General features: G+C 33.1%; 3 protein-coding genes and 1 long non-coding RNA gene across 4 annotated transcripts in view; 2 read left to right on the plus strand and 2 right to left on the minus strand.

The window, feature by feature from the left end:
- The window catches only part of LOC108740266 (dynein regulatory complex subunit 4), a 101859-nt gene that overhangs the window by 35512 nt on the left and 44701 nt on the right, over positions 1–21646 (plus strand). The window lies entirely within an intron of this gene.
- On the minus strand, positions 2638–2988 carry LOC108740267 (drosomycin-like). Its single transcript, XM_018474523.1, has one exon. The coding sequence runs from the start codon at positions 2851–2853 to the stop codon at positions 2653–2655; it is 201 nt and encodes a 66-aa protein (XP_018330025.1). The 5' UTR covers positions 2854–2988; the 3' UTR covers positions 2638–2652.
- LOC112906086 lies at positions 11942–12752 on the plus strand. Its single transcript, XR_003232155.1, has 2 exons — positions 11942–12238; positions 12370–12752. It is a non-coding gene; the product is annotated as an uncharacterized LOC112906086 (long non-coding RNA).
- Positions 17437–17881, minus strand: LOC112906084 (drosomycin-like). Its single transcript, XM_025979721.1, has one exon. The coding sequence runs from the start codon at positions 17762–17764 to the stop codon at positions 17564–17566; it is 201 nt and encodes a 66-aa protein (XP_025835506.1). The 5' UTR covers positions 17765–17881; the 3' UTR covers positions 17437–17563.

The raw sequence follows: 21646 nt of genomic DNA on the forward strand, positions 1-21646 counted from the left end.
CTATAAATATTTTACATTTTAATAAAAATACATATATGGACACTTCCATAAGAAAAAAATCGAAAATGTATGTAACTGGAAATTTGTTCTTTTACCTTGAAATGTTGTTGATATTTAGAAATAAAAATAAAAGCCATAATTTGTACAAAATGCATAAAAACAAATGAAGATAGTTCCAAAGATATCGGCCCGAAATCTAATACTTTTTATTATATACACGTGTTGGATTTATTTACGAAAACCAATTCGTTTTTATTAATCGAACAAAAAAGTCATATTCGTTATTGCCTAATTAAATCAATATTCTTTTCGTTCTTTTTTTATTTTTTGTTATAATAGAAGTAATAATTTCAAAAAACATAATAATTATGCAAAGAAACAAATGAAAAACTACAATTATAATTTTGCAGTAAGCAGTATTTTTTTAAGAAACAAGAGATTTTATAATAGTCGTTAGGTTAGAAAACTTATAAATTATGCTTGAATTAAAACTAACAAATATGCCAATAATCAAACTAGTTTTATTGAAGTATTAGAAACGAAAATTCTTTTCTATTCTTTTACTATGCTCGCGAACGGTTAATTTAGAAATTCGAAAAAGGTCGTTAAAGGTGTATGTTTGGAGCACGGCGTTGTATGGGTGCGAAACATGGACAGTGGGCGCGGCGGAAAAGAAAAGGTTACAAGCCATCGAAATGTGGTGTTACAGGCGAATGATGAGGATAACGTGGGTAGAAATGAAGAGGTATTAGAAACAGTAAGAGAAGAGAGGACTCTATGGAATTCAATAAGAAATAGGCGAGATAGGTTGGACACCTTTTTCAGGCATGAAGGTCTAGTCAGTCATATTAGAGGTAGAAATCGCAGTTAGGAGGGGTAGAGGCAGACCTAGATTAGATTATTGTTTGCAAATAGTTAAGGATGTGGAATGTTCTAGTTTTAGGGAAATGCGAAGATTAGCTCAAGATAGGAAAGAGTGGAGGTACGTGTCCAACTAGTCATAGGACGGACGACCCTATGATGATGACTATTGCAATATAGATTTGGCAATTTTTAAATATTGTAAATTTCTTAACAATACGCAGTAGGAGATATATTCTGAGTTCCAGGATTTTTAATGATATAATTTTTAGAAATAAAAGTTAACCAAAACAATTTAATTTCTGAATTCTTATGAGAAATTTTGACTTAAATATTGTACGATTTATAGTTATTGTTTTATTCTTTATTATTTTAACATGAGAGGTTATTTCGGAGATCCAAAAAGGATTATTTAAGGTGAAAGATTGGGTACGGCTCTGTGTTGGTGTTAAATGTGACCAATGGGGTATTATAGTAAAATGTTAAAAATACCGTGCTTAGGAATAGTTAGAAATGAGGTGGTGATAGAAAGAGTAAGAGATAAGGGGATGTTATGGAAGCCAATAAGACATTAAAGACTAGTTAGAGACATATGAAGGTAGGACACCATTCAGACATGAAGGGCTAGTTGGAGACAAATCAGAAGCAGAAAGAGAAAGGTTGGTAGGACAAAATAATTCGAAGTGGTCTGTATTCTGTCGAAACTGCCAGACGCGGATCGCGATTTCGATCTTTTTGGATCTCATCAGCGCGTCGCAGGCNGAGGGCACATTTATCATATTTCATATCTTATTTTTCAAGTCAACGGCAGTGTTTAGGCTAGCCATGCGATCAAAATTAAAAATGGCGTCTGGGGTTGGTAGACCAATTTTTTTCGGGGCTGGTTGAACAATTATTCAACCAACCCTAATGAAATATGTAGTTGAAAACAACACAAACAAACTGGACACAAACAGACAAATTTTTACTAATCTAGAAGAGGAAGCTTTAGCCAGTTATTTAAAGAAGGCAGCAGATATTTATTATGACTTGACGCCATATGAGACTCGAAAATGAGTTCGCAAAAAAAATAATAAAGTTATGCCAAATTCTTGGAGAGAAAGATTGTTAGCTGGTGAAGATTGGTTGGGTTCTTTTCTTAAACGTCATCCTTCTCTATTAGTGATAGTGGTATGCAAGGGAAGAAAAAGAAGGGAAAGAGCAAATATAAGGATAGGAGACGAAAAATTAGAAGAAATGGCTGATTTTAGGTATCTAAGAAGTTGGATAAGTCAGGAAGGAAGGAGTAGTAGGGATACAAAGTAGAGGATAGCGCAGGGTCGAGTCACCTTCAATAAAAAGAACTCATTTCTATACTCGGGAACGGTTAATTTAGAAGTTCAAAAAAGCTTGTGTTTAGTTATAGACACCTTCTCAGGTATGGAGGTCTAATCAGAGACATATTAGTACAGTTAAGGATGTGGGTTGTTCTAGTTTTAGGAAAGATTGGAAGCACGTGTCCAACCAGTTTTAGGACTGACGACCTTATGATGATCTTTTTGTACATAATTTTAGTATAGAGAATAGTTAAAGTTCTAAATGTTTTCCTGTCTAATCAATAATTCAAATATGCCATGCAACAATAAATACGTTTTATATTATTTTCCCAACTATTTTTTGTTATAAGTTGTAACAATATTAGGTACAAATTTTAGATAGATAAAATATTTCATTGAATAATTCACAATTTATATGAACCAATCTGCTTAAAGCTAGATAAAATGTTAAGATTTTTTTCGTCGTTAAAGCATCTTAACATCCCTCACACCAACATTTAAGACTTGGGCTGCAATAGCCACTTCTGCGTACCTCTTCACTACAAACTCTGCGGCAAGTGTCGTTGTCCCACACGGCACACGCGCCTCCATATCTTCCAGAAAGGCAGTCCCCAAGGGCAATTTCAGTGCCGATGACGAGGATGAGGAAAACGGCGAAGATTAGGTAACCCTTCATTTCGGACTTGGATGGCTGATGAAGAAACTTCTTAACGAAAAATGACACTAAGCACTCGCTTTAATAAATAATATTATGATGAGCTAAATTGGCGAAGTGTGGCGATGAACTGTTATTGTTTGTTGCATGAACTGAGGCTTATATACCCACAAAATTGGAGAATTTTATCTTTCTTAATGCATGCGGTCGTTGATGTGTTGTTTTCATGTCATTAGTGATAGAACACTTTATATTTTTATATGGTTAAACCCAAAGTATTAATTTTTTTAATTAATTTTATCCACTACAGATACACGGATAAAATTAAATTTTTATAACAACGTAAAAATTAGAATTCTCGATTGTAAATGACTGAATTTACCTTAGAAATAGTAGAATTTATTAGGTAACTTGTAATAATCTCAATTTTAACATTATCATCATAAACTAAAACAACCCATATCCTTAACTGTTTGCGAACAGTAATCTAATCTAGGTCTACCTCTACCCCTCCTAACTCCCGTTTCTGCCCCTAATATGTCTCTAACTAGACCTTTATGCCTGAGAAGGTATCCTACTAACCTATCTCGCCTATTTCTTATTGACATCCTTAGAGTCCTCTATTCTCCTATTCCTAATCACAAATTGCACATCAGTCTTACAATTTTATATACCTAAACAATAAATTAAGTAAAAATAGTTAGTGTAATGGTTGGTATTATTTTGCATTTAGCTTTTTTANTGTTTTATTCTTTATTATTTTAACATGAGAGGTTATTTCGGAGATCCAAAAAGGATTATTTAAGGTGAAAGATTGGGTACGGCTCTGTGTTGGTGTTAAATGTGACCAATGGGGTATTATAGTAAAATGTTAAAAATACCGTGCTTAGGAATAGTTAGAAATGAGGTGGTGATAGAAAGAGTAAGAGATAAGGGGATGTTATGGAAGCCAATAAGACATTAAAGACTAGTTAGAGACATATGAAGGTAGGACACCATTCAGACATGAAGGGCTAGTTGGAGACAAATCAGAAGCAGAAAGAGAAAGGTTGGTAGGACAAAATAATTCGAAGTGGTCTGTATTCTGTCGAAACTGCCAGACGCGGATCGCGATTTCGATCTTTTTGGATCTCATCAGCGCGTCGCAGACAGCTCCGACNAATCGCGATCCGCGTCTGGCAGTTTCGACAGAATACAGACCACTTCGAATTATTTTATTCGATTATGGTAACGTGCCTACCAGGTTGAGGTGAGCTACGCCGGGATTCGTTTCAGCAAGTAGATATCCATATTTTTAAATGGACCTTGCTGAAGCATACGTAATTCTAAAATGTAACACTGTACTACAGATGGCGTTTACAGCACCATTTGTCGTATTTTCTTGGTAGGATATCTTCTCAGGCATGACGGTTTAGTCAGACGTATTAGAGGCAGAAACAGGAGTTAAGAGGGGTGGAGGTAGAGCTAGGTTAGATTACTGTTCAGAAGTACTTAAGGATGTGGGCGGCTCTAGTTTTAGGGAAATGCGGAGATTAGCTCAGGATAGAAAAGTGTGGAGATGCTTGTCCAACTAGCCTTAATACTGATGATTTTATTGTGATGATAGAGATTAGAAGCAAAAACAGGAGTTAAGAGGAGTAGAGGCTGAAGACTTTATGATCACTATAAAAAAATGTTACTTAAGTCATTGTTTTTGTACACTAATAAACGGAAGAGTTTTTTTTCCATTTTGTATTTATATTGGTTCTTGAGTTATTAATAATTTTGTTGAATTCACATGTTTTTCTTAATAAACGGGTTTTGTAAAGCAGACAACCTAATAGTTTTTAGTCAATTTTTATTTGACGTTTCGGCTCTTCGGCTTTGGGCCATCTTCAGAATTTTTGTCATTAAGGAAAACATGTGAATTTATACTCACAGCAGACGTTATGAAAGAAGCATATTGCTTTTTTTGTTAATAGAATTTCGAACTACCCGCCATTTTGTTAGAATTGTATGTATTACAAAATTTCAGTTTATCTAATTTTTTTCTGAAAAAATCAAATTAGCGCTTATAGCGCCACTACATTTATTGAGTTTAGAGTCTATCATGAGAGTTCATAGAGAACAAAGATTCAAAGAGAACATCGATTAAAGATCCTAGAGAAGTGAGGAAGAACATTTATAGTAAGAACAGACGTAAAATAATTAATGTTGCTTGGTGAATTGCTTTTTGNTATATCTCCATTTGGAGGAATATATACATATCACTTATTTGTAAAATTTGTTTGCTCTTACGTAAGATTTTGCTATTGGGCTGTTTTGTAGTCAATAGTTCTTTAAATTGCAATCGTTTTACTGTTGTTCGACCTGAAGCGTCTGGTTTCAGTGGTCTTATAATAACAATATCAGGAAGTACACTTGTTAGTTTGTTGCGAATGTAAAAGATTTCATTGAAACGACGACATAATTGGGCAAGGGGATTATTATAAGTTTTTCGTTTTACCGAGAGTATTTTCAAACGGATTTGCCTCATCGAGCACCCATAAGGTAGATTTAATTATAAGTTTACACATGTGATAGGTTTGCTTCTTAAAACCCGTATGGAAAAACTCATTTTAATATCACCACTTTTTTTGGTGGGATTTTCATGAGGAATTTACGGAGAAATCCCTATATCGACATGCCCCACATTAGCCACATGAGACCCGCAAGCTACATGGGGCATGCCCCCTATAAATTCTGGTCGGGAATAGGCAATAGCTTTCCAGAATCCTCCTTTTTATCCGTTACTCTGCCCGCATTAATGTCCTAAATACGTGTCAAAAATGATCAAAAATACAATAATTTGGAAACTTGTTCTTAAGTCCTAAAATTTCTAATTTTGTAGGTTAAACATAAAATTTGCGTAGAATAATATTAAATACTGTCTTTTCTCGAGATGAAAATAAATTTTTCGATCCCACCGTAAACAGTATTTTTTTCTGGATAAATTTCATGATAATCGATTGAATCGTTAAGGCGTGAAAGTGTAATAAACAAAAAAATTCACATTCGCATTTACAATATTAGTTCGACTTGAGTACCTACAATTACAATATGAAAACAACTATAATAGGTAGTTTCATTGTTTGTTTTCGTTGATAATCGTACCTATGTAAAGCACCTGTCTTGTGTACTAATCTACAGTGTATTATAATGTTTATCCTACATTACGTTTAAGAGCAACTAGTTGTGCTTTCAACAAAGCAAGAAGAGTCCTTGTTTTTTAATAAAATAGAGTGTAACATTAGTCAAAATAATCCATAAATAATGAAGAAGTTCATGATAATGATTTTTACTGTTTTACTCGTCCTGGCTGTGATCACTAAAATTACATATGGCGACTACATTCTGGAGCGAAATTTGCTACAGAATCTACCAAGAACAGGGACGTACTGGTGGCCACTGCAGGGCTACTAGTCTGAAATTTTAGCGGCAGGCGGGCAAAGAGAAGGCAAATTTTCATTTTTGCAATCTGCTTCAATAAAATCGAAGAGCTGTATTGAGTTATTATGTAACATACGTATATTTAATTTGTAGGTTTACAATATAATGTTTGTGCACAACCGTTTTTTATTTACATATTAAAGTACGGTTCTGTAGTTGTTGATTAAATCTTTTTAATTTATTAATCTTCCAATTACTAAAGAGTTAAAGTTACCATTTTTGGTCAATATTTATAAGGAGAACTGAAAACTATTATCTTAATTCCTAATTGGAAAGGCTTTAAATCTGTAAAAAAATTACTAGCTTACGGTAAACGGCAGAACTTTCATCATCAGTCTTGGACTCCTGAGATAAAATTCGCATTTCCCTAAAACTTGAACATCCCACATCCTTAACTACTTGCGAATAGTAATCTAATCTAGGCCTATTTCTACTCCTCTTAACTCCTATTTCTGCCCCTAATATGTCTCTGATTAGATAGGAGACCAAAAATCAGAAGAAGTGACTGATTTTAGGTATGTGGGAAGTTACTATAGATAACTCAGGACGGAAAGAGTAGTAGCGATATAAAGATAAAAACAAGTCACTGCTTAGCTCGCGAACGGTTAATTTAGAAATTTGAAGAAGATTGTTAAAGATGTATGTTTGCGACGCTATACGGGTGCGAAACATGGACGGTGGGCACGACGGAAAAGAAAAATTAGAAGCGTTTGAAATGTGGTGTTATTGATGAATGATGAGTATGTTGTGGATAATAAATAGGCGAGATAGGTTAGTAGAACGCAGAAACATGAGTTAGGAGGACTACAGGTAGACCTAGATCAGATTACTGTTCACAAATAGTTAAGGATGTGGGTTGTTCTAGTTTTAGGGAAATGCGAAGATTAGCTGAGGATAGGAAAGAGTGGAGGTGCGTGTCTAGTCTTAGGACTGACGACCTTATGATGATGATAGACCTTCATGCCTGAGAAGGTGTCCTACCAACCTATCTTGACTATTTTGTATTGACTTCTACAGAGTCGTCTGTTCTCCTCTTCTTTCTAATACCTCTTCATTTCTAACCTTCTCTATCCAAGGTATCCTCATCATTCGCCTGTAACACCACATTTCGAACGCTTCTAACCTTTTCTTTGGAAAGAGAAAATTTAAAACACCAATTTCAGACAGATAGTTTTTATTTTCATTATAAACGGAAAGGGTGCATCGACTTATCTCAACCCCCAAAACGACATGCTTCCGGTTTATTACATTATTGGTTGTAAATTCTTTACCATTTCCATTACATCCTCATAAACAGGGCAATATTATTCAATCGTTTCTTAAAAGTGATAGCAAAGCAAGGCCAATACCAAGACAAAGACCAAGACTAAGACCAAGATCAAGACCAAGTCTGGGACAATCCACTAGAAGAAATGATCTTTCGTTTGGCTTTAGTCTTGGACTTGTTCGTTCGGCATTGGTCTTGGTTTTGCTAGTATAAAGACAATTTTGGTCTTAGTCTTGTAGTTTACTGAAAATGCAAGAACAAAACCAATTTTGCCCATCACTATTTATTAGTTATTGTTAAATATTGTTTTATAATTATAACGTACACTGTATCGAAAATGATTTAGTAATAATGTTTTTTTTACATATAATTTTTTTTATCGTAGATTGTAACCTTTGAACAATGTCGAAATTTGTTCCACTGGATTTTCACTACTTATTTTTAGATACGCTGGACTAAAAATACATAAGATTTTTTATTGCTGATTCAAATTACTTATTATTTGTTTAACACTAGCGTTTAGCATTGACCTCGCATTATCTTACAAATGGATGTTTTCCCTAATTGCATGTTTCATTTCCTCATTGGGTTTTTGCGATTTTTTCGTTGATTTGCGGAGGGGAATCCCAGGCATCACAATAACAAATAACTGACGGGATGCCAAAATGAAAATATGTGCTGGGCACGACTATCACCGTCGACCGCTAACCTTAAAATTAATGACTATGTTTACATTTGTATCGGACATGCATTATTTATACTCGCTGACAATAATAAAGTAATTCAAACTGTTTTTCGTTTGAAAAAATTAATGCATGTTATATGTGAATCATTTTTTTTTCCTTTTCATGTTAATTTTATTCTCTGAACTGTTGCGGTTACGAATTAATTAACCGGTATAATAATTCAGGATAAATATTTATAGAAATGTTATTTTTATGCTTACCGTGTACTTCCACCTATATCATTTAATATTAAAAATGCATAAATGTCGTAGCAGTCCAACATACAGAAGCAAATTGTGTTAGGGTAAGTAATATTTAAAAACGTCGTTAGATATTGTTGATTTGGTTTCTTTTAATTGAAATAATATTTTTTTTGGTTTATCAATGTATTTTAAGGAGTACTTATTTTATGAGAAAACCTCAAAAAAAAAGAGCTTTAAGCGCATTGATTTTGAATTGATTTGAAATATGAACGTTTGATTTTTGAAGTTACACTTCTTCTCTTGCATCAAAAATCTTAACTAGAATTGTACAGAGGAGGATGGAGAAAAGGGCGGAAGAACTATTAGGGGAAGATCAATTTGGGTTTAGAAGAAATAGGGGAATACGGGAGGCCATTCTAGCTTTACCGGTAACAATAAAGAAAACGATAGGAAAAAGAAAGAAGGCGTACATAGGATTTGTAGATTTAGAGAAAGCTTTTGACAATGTTAAATGGGACAAGATGTTAAATATAATTAAGATATAAATATGAGTTACAAAGATAGAAGAGTGATACTTAGTTTGTATAAAGAGCAACAAGCAGTTATAGAGCTAGGGCTGCAACGTAGAGAAGTAAATATTAGGAAGGGAGTCAGACAGGGATGCACACTGTCACCGCTACTTTTTAATCTATACATCGAAGACGCCATCAACATCATTAAAGACAGTACAACTGTAGGGATAGATATACAGGGGCAAAAGATTAGTATGCTTATATTTGCAGATGATATAGCAGTATTAGCATATAGTAACGAGGAGTTAGAAATAGTATTAAATAAAATGGAAGCGGTATTGACAAAACAGTACTGTATGAAAATAAATAAAAGTAAAACCAAAATACTGATATGCAAAGGAAGAAAAAGTAGGGAAAAAGCGAATATAAACATAGGAGACGAAAAATTAGAAGAAGTGGCTGATTTTAGGTATCTAAGAAATTAGATAAGTCAGGAAGGAAGGAGTAGAGTATGTTCGCGAACGGTTGATTTAGGAATTCGAAAAAGGTTGTTTGGAGCACGGCGCTGTACGGGTGCGAAACATGGACAGTATGCGCGGCGGTTTTCAAAATGTGGTGTTATAGGCGAATGATGAGGATAACGTGGGTAGAAAATGTTAGAAATGATGAGGTATTAGAAAGAGTAAGAGAACAGAGCATTGTATCCCATTCAAGCTGTAAAAGCTTTTGGCGAGTGACCAAACTTGTGTGAGGTCTCGCGTTGTCTTGGTGAAACACTACACCTTTCCTGTTGATTAGTTCTGACCTTTTCTGTTGAAGTGCATCATTCAGTTTGTCCAGCTGATGACAGTAGACTTCCGAATTAATCGTTGTGTTATCCGGTAAAAGCTCAAAAAAAACGATTCCTTTAAAATCCCACCAAACAGACAGCATCACCTTTTTTTGGTGAATATCGGCTTTGGAAATGGTTTGAGCCGGTTCATCTTTTTTGCTCCATGACCTCTTGCGTTTGACGTTGTTGTATACAACCCATTTTTCGTCCCCAGTGATGATGCGCTTCAAAAACGGATCATTTTCGTGACGTTTGAGAAGCGAATCGCAGACGTCAATGCGGCGACACAGATTTCTCTCTGTGAGAACATGGGGAACCCATACATCGAGCTTCGAGGATAATCCCAGGCCTTTCAAGTGGTCATAAACTGTTGAATTTGATAAATTTAACCTCAATCCGATCTCACGTGTTGTTATTCGCCGGTTCACATCAACTAATGCCTTTATCGCGTCTTTATCAGCTTCAACCGGCCTTCCCGAACGTGGTGCATCTTCGACATCAAAATTGCCGGATCGAAATTTAGCGAACCAGTTCTGGCACTGGCGTACTGTCAACACACCTTCTCCATACACATCAGTCAATTTCTTTCTGGCTTGAACAGCATTTTTACCCTTTCTGTAGTAAAACAGTAAGATATGTCGAAAATGCTGCTTATCGCTCTCCATATTTAAAAGGGCACCAACCAAAAACTACTGCGTAGAATTAATTGGAATTTTTCACACACAAGCCTTGCTATATGAGCTCTCAAAGCATATAAAAATTATACGGCTTAAATGTGAAGTTGGATGCAAAAGAATACAATTAAATCCTCTGTCGGGAAAAAACGAAATGACTTTCCGAACAACCCTATACTAAATTAGAAGGAGGTGATGGCGAGGTATAGTGACATCGCTTCTTTTCTTAACGTTACCATTATCTTATTATTGTATTATACGATGTTTTTGTATTTCAACCTGAAACAAGGTCATTGCATGTACATGAATCATTATTTTATTTGAAAATAGTCGTTAATAATTTCAATATTTATCATTTTTATTGCAATTATGTACCAGATAATAAGTGTCAAAACACTTGTTTTTAAATTATATGATGAAGGTATTTACTGACTGATATCTCACATACATATTTATGTCTTACATGTAAATTAGTTTATTATTTTTAAACGGCTCTATGTTAGCAAGTTATCAACCTTACAGGGTCACTTACTCGCCTGTATACCTATCATAATACCCGTATAGGGTGTCGTTGGAACTACTGGAAATAGGGATTTTAAAGGTTGTCAGAAATACTAACATATGTTATCGCAAAATAGGGGTTGTGGCCTTACACGCGATCATCCACTCATGGGTGATAGACAGTTTATGATTTAAAATTAATCATCAATTGGGAAATTTATTCTTTTTAAAATGGTTTGAAGAATTGTGCCCATCATCCAAGATCGGAAGAACTCTGATGATGTCGCGTGGGATCGAGGACAAAATAGACAACCTTAGTTTTCTGATAGACTTTAAAGCCTCATATCTCCATATTTTCAGTAATTCCAGAGACACACTATTATTTAATTTAATGTTGATTATACGAATTCTTTCGTTTATTAATAAAGGTGTTGTATAATAATAATCGACTAATGTAAAACTACGAATTTGTTGAAGATTGTTAAAAGAAAAAAGGAAATAAAGTCACGATAACTTTAGTTTCACATATCATACGTGTCCAGACGGTGTGGGTCTTTCTGATAAGTGAGGTTATATCGGTTAGGTGACGTCACAAAGTTATTAATGGCGGACTAAAGGCACCACAATGTCAAATTAGAAAAAAACGGGCTCAGAAACGTATGACAAATGTGATAATTCATATTTCTGTTTCTAGATTAGAAAATAAATGACCTAGGAAATGTTTTAATTTAAGAAACATTTAATTTTTCACAGTTTCACTGCTTTAACATTACTGCTTCGTTTTTTGTAGCGTCTTCTGAAGAAGAGCAAGGTATTTGTTATTGGTAAAAGGCATCGGGTTAGCTGTTACACAGCGAATAGAAAGAGATACATACGTAATTCTTTTTATTTTTATTATAATAGAAGAAAATAAATAAAATTATTTTAAAGTATGGAAAATCAATCTGAAACAAATGGAGCAAGATTTTCTCCAAAAAAACTACGAGTAAAATGTTTTGTTGTGTCTATGGTTGCAAAAGTAAAGCGTTTAACAATCCGGGCGTTCGTTTCCACTATTTTCCAAAACCAAATAGTTACTATGTAAAAATACAAAATTATTTCGGTAATTCGGTAAAGTCGATTGCCATAAAAAATGGCAAGAAGTTTTAAAAATTGGGGAAACAGTAATTCAGCACATGCAAGTTTGTTAGTTACATTTTAAAAGAAGTGACTATGTTCCACCTGGTAAATATTCATTTTTTTGCATAATTACTTTAAGCTATAACTAATTATTTAAAATTAATTCAAATATTAATTACATTAATCAATATTTTGAATTTTGTGGACAATGAGACATGTTGACTCTATTTTTAAAGGTTTCAAATTCTTGAAGAAAGATGCCATACCTTCCTGTAATTTGCCTTCATGTAATATAAAAGAGCCTTCAGATGACCAGAAACGAATTAGTAGAAGTATGATTAAGATTAAGATTAAATAGAGAAAAAAATCGTACTGAAGCTAATATAAACCAACAAAATGGAAATTGTGGTAACCTAAACGATGAAGAAAATATTTTAACAAGTTCTGACCTTCCAATGGCAGAAAATAATGATATAAACTCTCTCAGCGTAACTCATATCGATTATTTATATTATTTAATATGCCACAATATATTAAATGACCAGCATTCACAACTTTCTCTCCTTCAACGAAATTACGGCTTTTTATTGATGAGTTCAAGAACTCCAAAATTTCACTCNATTTAATTAAAATATATATTTGAGAGCCTTACAACAAACCCTTTCATTTGATATGTGACACGTTACAGTTTCAAAAACTTCTGCATTACAGTGGAATTGAACCAACTACATAAATAAAACACTAATTATAAAACCAAAATTCCATACAAAACCGTTTAAAAATCCTAAAAAAATAAGTGTCGACATCCAAATGCCAACCTGAATTAGAAACAGATTCTAATAGCGAATGGTATTTCGTGAAAATAAAGATCTTTGATCTCTTCAGCCCTTAACATTCAATTGTAGGCGAGGAAAGCTGTATTTCTAATGTGCTCAAACCATATTATACCTAACATTTTTCTATGTATTCTGTAGAGTTTTCTACTTTTCCATTCTGGTGCTTAGCTTTCAATTCCTTAAAATTGCATATATTACACTTTGGATTTACTTTTAACAAGCCTTTCTTGGTTTCCCAATCATATTTTAAACACAATTTTCTATTTTTTTTTTGCGGAGATTCCCCAATATTCTTTGAAACTGGCTCGTTGTGGATTGTGAATCCATCCGTCTGTCCGTCTGTCTGTGTGCATGTCACGGTTATTATATATCAATTTTTTCATTAAAAAGCTTCTAAATCTAATTTTAGGGCAGTAGCATCGAGTTGGGGCATCATGTACTTGAATTATTTAAAGAATAAGTTAATTTGTCTCTCATCTTCGGTAGACAGAAACTGAAAACTTACACTTCAGATCAATTTTCGTTGTTATCCAAGTGGTACTAAATTAAGTATAATAAGTGTTTATAAATTTGTTCACGACTTCCAACGACATATTGTATATCGTCGCAAGATAGATTCCGTCGCTGTTTTAGTGGAAGTGCGTTTTCGCTGGTAACGAATGATGATAAACTTGCAATGAAAACCCTTATTAACAGCCGTTGGCTCAGTTATTTTTAGAAAATAAATAATCATATGTATCTACTAAATTTTAAAGTTACCCACTCTCCATGTAAACCCTCGCACCGCAAAACGTCTAGTCATGAAAGCCAAAAATCATAAGGTTGGCAATATCAATCTTCATTGTTGAATATCTATTTATTTTTTGTTGTGCTTCAATCAAAACGTAACATTTACGTGTTGTAGTTTATTTAAAACTACAAAATTTTATTGACCAATTATTATCATCATCATCATCATCATGATAAGGTCATCAGTCCGAAGAATGGTTGGACACGCACCTCCATTCTTTCTTATCCTGAGCTAATCTTCGCATTTCCCCAAAACTAGAACAACCCACATCATTAACTATTTGCGAACAGTAATCTAACCTAGGTCTACCTCTACCCCTCTTAACCTCCGTTTCTGCCTCTAATATGTCTCTGACTAGACCTTCATGTCTGAGAAGGTGTCCTACCAACCTATCTCTCCTATTTTTTATTGACTTCCATAGAGTCCTCTGTTCTCCNGGCGTGTCGCTACGATCGATGCCTTTTACCAATAGCAACAATGTATTTTTTATGTACTTTACCTTAAAAATGATTCTATCAGATAAAAGTAGACTTAATCGGCTACTGTAAAATGAAAATTACTAAAAATATTTCTTTTAATGTCTAATGAAAAAATACGATCTGCTTTTCTAATAGCTTCTTTTACTTAGTGATGTCTATTAGACACCATTACGCAGTAGGTTAAGTATCAATCTTGAGATGATAGGAAAAAGAAATTAAGAACGATATTATTTTGCAGATAAAAATATTGTTTTAATGTTTATTTAATTTGCTACTATTATCACACGCCCGCTATGCTACATTAAATGCGCTGCTGTTCACATCTCAGTAATCATATGAATAATTAATTAAAGAAAAATAATAAATTACAGCAATTGCATTATAGATATATCGGAGATATCATTGAAAAAATATGGTGATAATTACGTTTTTATTACTACGTTTAACTTAAAGCATGGGAAAACCAATTAATTGGTCGTTTTAAAAATGTCGAACAAACATTATCAAATTAAACTNCGACATTTTAAAAAATTCAACCTCCAAAACGGGGGGGAATCTAAGGTGGCGACATTACACAAAATTAAAACGTTGTAAGGGTGAATTGGGTGTTAAAAGGTTTTATGGAGAAACAATATTTATTTCTGCGAGCGAAGCCGAGGGGAAAAGCTAGTTTGTAATAAATGTTTAGTTGTTTTCAAAGGCTCTCTCTCCCTCTCTCTCTTTAAAAAGCAGACAAATTTGGCGAATTGCAAAAACGAATAAATATTAAAATAAATATGACTATTACGAACGACTTACATTAAATAAATAACTTAAATGAATGTAAATGATTATAAAATGTCTATCATATATGTACATATAATATTTTATCGGAGGTTTTTCCTATCTATTTGTTGAAAACAGCAAAAAATACGTGAAATGACCTGAAGGTGATCGACTTAACTTTTTGAAAACGAACATTTTATAAAACTTATTCGACTTTATTAAGCAGTTTAAAAGATATTAGCGAATAAAAACAGGAAAGGCTTTCCTGCATTGTAGCAAAGATCGGTGCAGCTAGTATAGCTGATGATACAATATTATGGAACCAGGTGACAATTTAAGATTTAAATAAAGGATATAAGAGCTCCCTGTGCCTACTTTCACTGTCCACGATGTTATTGTTTAATTACAATTATTAATAAAAATGTTAATGTAATTAAACAACTACAAAGAACGGTCGTGTTTAAATATTTATATTTGGTATTCATTCTGATAGCTGTATTCCAAATTATGAGTACTTGAGCTAGGTTTTTGGTTAGGTTATGGTGTGAAGATCGTCATATTTTCAAATCGCTTAATGTATAAAAATGTTCTATTGCATTTCGGTGGTTTTATATGATGAGGTATTATAAATAGGCCAGATAGATTGGTAGGATACCTTCCCAGGGGTGAGGAGAATTGTGCCCATCATCCAAGATCGGAAGAACTCTGATGATGTCGCGTGGGATCGAGGACAAAATAGACAACCTTAGTTTTCTGATAGACTTTAAAGCCTAATATCTCCATATTTTCAGTAATTCCAGAGACACACTATTATTTAATTTAATGTTGATTATACGAATTCTTTCGTTTATTAATAAAGGTGTTGTATAATAATAATCGACTAATGTAAAACTACGAATTTGTTGAAGATTGTGTTCCGTTAAAAGAAAAAAGGAAATAAAGTCACGATAACTTTAGTTTCACATATCATACGTGTCCAGACGGTGTGGGTCTTTCTGATAAGTGAGGTTATATCGGTTAGGTGACGTCACAAAGTTATTAATGGCGGACTAAAGGCACCACAATGTCAAATTAGAAAAAAACGGGCTCAGAAACGTATGACAAATGTGATAATTCATATTTCTGTTTCTAGATTAGAAAATAAATGACCTAGGAAATGTTTTAATTTAAGAAACATTTAATTTTTCACAGTTTCACTGCTTTAACATTACTGCTTCGTTTTTTGTAGCGTCTTCTGAAGAAGAGCAAGGTATTTGTTATTGGTAAAAGGCATCGGGTTAGCTGTTACACAGCGAATAGAAAGAGATACATACGTAATTCTTTTTATTTTTATTATAATAGAAGAAAATAAATAAAATTATTTTAAAGTATGGAAAATCAATCTGAAACAAATGGAGCAAGATTTTCTCCAAAAAAACTACGAGTAAAATGTTTTGTTGTGTCTATGGTTGCAAAAGTAAAGCGTTTAACAATCCGGGCGTTCGTTTCCACTATTTTCCAAAACCAAATAGTTACTATGTAAAAATACNTTCATTAAAATTTAACCACTCAAGGACTTTTAAATTTAATTTTTCAAATGGTATTGTATCAGGATATAAAATAAATTTTAAAGTTTCTTCAAATTCTTTAAACTGCGTAAATCATGCAGAAAATTTCTGAATCAGGGATTGTATTACCATTGAAAACTCTTTCGTTAATGACTCTTTATTTGGCTTTTCGTGACATTCACTTTCAAAAAAAAAATTTTTGTATTCGGAAAATATTTACTTATATGAATTTGAAAGAATATCAGGATTGAAAATCTGTAACTTGACTTCGAACGCTTTGACTAAGTTAAACATTATAATGACTGTTTTATTAACACCTTGTAGTTTTATATTTAATTCATTTAAGTGAGAGCATAAATTAGTGAAAAAATATAACTTTGCTAGCCATTCTACATCCAATAATTGATTGTATTGGTCAATAATGTTCTCATTATTTAGAAATAATCTTATTTCCTCTAAACAATCTACAAATCTTTGCAAAACTTTTCCGCGGCTTAACCAGCGTACATTATTGTATGAATATTGTACGAAGAGTTTACTTCGTTTAACAATTCTTGTAATTTTCTTTTATTTAGTGCTCGTGCTGATATAAAGTAGATTAATAATTTGTAATTCATTTCTATCAAAAAAGATAAAAAAATAATTTTGTTTGTGTGCGTGCCATCAACATTTTCAAACGTGCCACTTGTGGCACGCGTGCCGTTGGTTCGCCATCCCTGTCCTAGATACCTAAAATCAGCAACTTATTCTAATCATTCGTCTCCTATCTTTATATTCGTCTTTTCCATACTTTCCTTGTACACCAGTATTTTTGTTTTACTGTTATTTACTTTCATACGATACTGTTGACGATGACGATAATAATTCATAAATAAAAACACAATGATAGCTCATAAACATTTTATTAGTAGAATATAATAATATTAGTGATACTTATTCAATTAAATAGTGACAACATTCTCAGTTTTGAAGTTGAATTGAATTGGAGTTTGTTGTCTTTTTTCTGTGAGTTTCTAACAACCCTCACACCAACATTTAAGACTTGGGCTGCAGTGACCCCCGGAACGTCCCTCTTCTTTGCAAACTCTGCGACAAGCGTCGTTGTCCCATACGGCACATGGGCCCCCATATCTTCCAGAAAGGCAATCTCCAAATGCAAGTTCAGTGCCGATGGCGAGGATGAGTAAAACGGCGAAAATCAAATAACCCTTCATGTTGAATTTGGTTTGGTTCGATGATAAAAACACTGGCGGAATATATAACTTATTGTTAAAACTTATAGATGTTATCGCAATAAAAAATTGTGATGTTCTATAGTTTGGTTCATGGCACCCTGGCTTTATATACTCTTAAAATTGTTGATAAAGGAGTGCATATTTGTTTTGTTTTTGAGTAGTGGTACACAAAGGTGTCATCAACATACATCCTGGGAATAGTAAACAACCGTCTTCCACTGTTTAATAATAAGCGTATTTATTTAACTGTGTTAACTGAATACCTTCAATTTTCAGAATTGTGATGCATTTCTCTAGGAGCTGCAAGCCTTTTTTTCCCCTAAAATATTTTGTTTAATATTTTGTTGCTACAGTATGTCGATTCATTCATTGCGAAAATTTTCAGAGTATACTTCCTGTTGATCCAGAACATTGAACTTTAGAATAGGAGAATAATCAAATTCTAATTCATTATGGTTTAAAGACCGTAATGTCTTCAGTTTTGAAGTACACCCTTGCTATCCTTTATTCAGTAATTGTAACCAACATATACAATATATCATAGGTTCTTTATCTATGGTTCTAATAAATTTATTAAAATAATTTTGTGGAGCTATCTCCTCTCATACAAACTTGTGGAAGAACCTGAATACTAACAGGATGTGCCATGATACCTAGGATGTTGTTGTTTAATTGAATCTCCCCTTGTCTAGGCTACTGAACTATTCGCTAATAATAAGCTAATCTAGATCTTTCTGTAGATCTTTTTATTCCTGTTTTGACTTCTAATATGTCTTTAATGTTTCAAAAGATACTCTAGTATCCTATCTCCAATCCTTTTATTTATTTACTTTCTCCAATGCCCCTGAATTTAGAGTATTTCTTGGGTACGGTATTTCTATCATTCGTTTATAACTTCAAAATTCAAATACTTCTTATTTTTCTTCTTTTGGCCGCACCCATCTTTCACATTTCGTACCCGCACATAGTTGTGCTTCAAAATGATGCTTTTGGAATTTCCAAAGGGACCCTGGGCTATTCTCCGTTTTACTTTTTACGACTTTTTTCAACTCTGAGCTTTCTGACTACTGTTTTAGGGTTCCGAATATTCGAATGAAAAACGGAACCCTTATGGGATGACTCGAGTGTCTGTCTGTCCGTCTGTCACAATTAATTTGCTCCGAATCTACTGGATCGATTTAGTTGAAAGTTAATACATATATAAACTTCTGTGACCCAAACACGGACGCATCACCTAAATAAATTAATTTTGAACATGGCGGGTCCTTTTGGGGGCCAACAGGAAATTAAAAAAAATTATGTGTATAAATTTACATTTGGAGTTTGAATGTATGGGAAAACATGTTTTTTTTAAGCACAGTGTTACGTTGGTTTTCGAATTAAGGTTCCGTACGTCCGAATGAAAAATGGAACCCTTATGGGATCACTCGTGTATATGACTGTCCGTTTTTGTCTTTAAAGAAGCTTTATTGTTTAGCGGCCGCTTTAGTTATTTTGAAAAACCAAATAAAGTGACACCTGCGCATTTTGTATCTTAAAATGCAAGGAAACTCCAAAAGTGGTAAAAAGTTTTAAAAAAAAAGCATTTAGAGTCAATGTGATTTGTTCAGTATCTACTTTCCGAAATCGCAAAAAAAGCCTGTTACTTGATTTTTTCGATTTATTATTTACCCACTACAAACTACCTCAAATTAATGAGGGAAAAATTGTTGCTGTTGTCCACTATTAAGTAACTAACAATGTCGTAGGATTTCATACTGTTACTTGATGTTCATAAAGGTTATTTGAAAGTGGTACGGAATATAAATCCTCGTACTTAACTATCTGCAATTTCACCTTTCTCTACTTTTACTGCTTGTAACAATTACTCTTATTACTCTTGTTTATCTTCGCAATATGAGTCTACATATTTATTAATGTGTGCATGTGTCTCTAAGTATTTATCATAATACAGTAACTTAATAGGTACACGACTCTTTCATTGCATTGGAACCCATGAAACATGATTTACGAGAGAAAGTGCTGTTAATTGATGAAATGCATGTAAAGGTACATCATAAATATAAAATTTTATCGTATATATGTAGGGATATATGCAGAATAATGTGCATCCTTAGTTTTCTGATAGCCTTCAATGTCTCCTGTCGCTATATTTTCACTGATTCCAGAGACACTATTATTTAATTTTAATGATGTTGATTATACGAATTATTTCGTTTATTAATAAAGGTGTTGTATAATAATAATCGACTAATAAAAAACTACGAATTTGTTGAAGATTGTGATCCGTTAAAAGAGAAAGGAAAATAAAGTTACGATAACTTTAGTTTCACACATCATACTTGTCCAGACGGTAGGGGTGTTTTTTTGATAAGTGAGGTTATATCGATTAGGTTACGTCACAAAGTAATTAATGGCGGACTAAAGGCACCACAATGCCAGATTGGAAAAGAAATTAGTAATTTACTTTCTATAAAAAGTATTGCCAATATCTCATAATTAATTGCATTATTTTCTGAAACATCATCAAGAAAATTTTAGATAGTACTAATAATACTATCGAATTCACTGTTGAATCCAAATTCTATTTTTATTTTCGTTGCTCTGGTAATAGATAATAAGCAATTAAATATTCAAGTGATAATCAATTAATTAATGATTTAACTAAATAATCACAGGTCATGAAAGCCGGGCTTGAAATGTGAAGCTTAACCTCAATATTAAAATTTGTATGGTTGCTTATGAATTTCCGGATTTTACAATACTTCTTAGTTAGTTTGTTTAAAACCAAAGTTGTCTCTGGATAATATACAATAGATGAAATTGTACCTTGCGGCTTTTTTCAAAATATCTGCTAGAAGTAGATCAAAAAAAGGTAACATCGAGCCTATAGCTATAATCCCGATTCCTTTGTGACTCGGTAAGGGGCTGTTCTAAACGAGATATGTCTCGGAAAATTGAAAAAAACACGGTTTTTTGCATTTCTAAAGGTGATGCCCAAAAATATCACTTGCGTTGAAGAAACTTCAAAATACGCGTATTTTTTAAATAAAAATCGTTGATCTTATAATTTGCGGCTCGAAAATGAAAAGAAAACAATTTTTCTGCAAGTTTTTGACCATGAAGAAAGGTTCTAAAAAAATCTAAAAAATATCAGACAAGTGTGCAATTTAACTTTGCATACTCATGAATTTTTTCAATTTTTTTGCCGCATAAGTTCTTAAGTAAAAAAATTATAAACCGTGAATAATGTGAGCCAGGTAGGATTCGGGATGCTAGATATGGCTCAAGGTTATTGTTTTTGATGTACCAATAAGGTCTAGGAAAGAAAGGTCTTGGAAAAAACCGCGAGGTACAATTTCACCTATTTTGTCTAGGGATACCCTTCACTTTGATGATTTAACACACTGAATAATTTAAAAAAAGTTAATTAACATTTTTAATAAGTAATTATAATGCGTTTGATACTCTGAAATGTTCCTTTTTAATAACAAGTTAGTTATACTTTATTAAAAGATGTTAAAGTGCTAAAGTGCACAGTTGATGAAACATATTTTTCTAGTTCCAACTCCTGTTAAGGATGTTTGGGAGGTATGTCAAAATGCTACGAGACAAATAAAAATTTGGACGATCAATTCTAAAACTCCTGCAAAAATTACAAATCGATTCACTAAACCGTTAAACAGTAATTGAAATTTTAAAAAATTGTAATTTTACACGTCATTTTATGGAGATTCGTTAACCGAATAGATTAAATTTATTTTTATTAACAGAAAAAAGCTACCAGAAATTTCAAACTTTTATAATAAGTAACTTGAACTCTGGAGAATCACTTTAGCGTAAGGTTATTCAAATTCACTA

The sequence above is a fragment of the Agrilus planipennis genome, unplaced genomic scaffold, assembly GCF_000699045.2.
Source record: "Agrilus planipennis isolate EAB-ADULT unplaced genomic scaffold, Apla_2.0 scaffold291, whole genome shotgun sequence".
NCBI lineage: Eukaryota > Metazoa > Arthropoda > Insecta > Coleoptera > Buprestidae > Agrilus > Agrilus planipennis.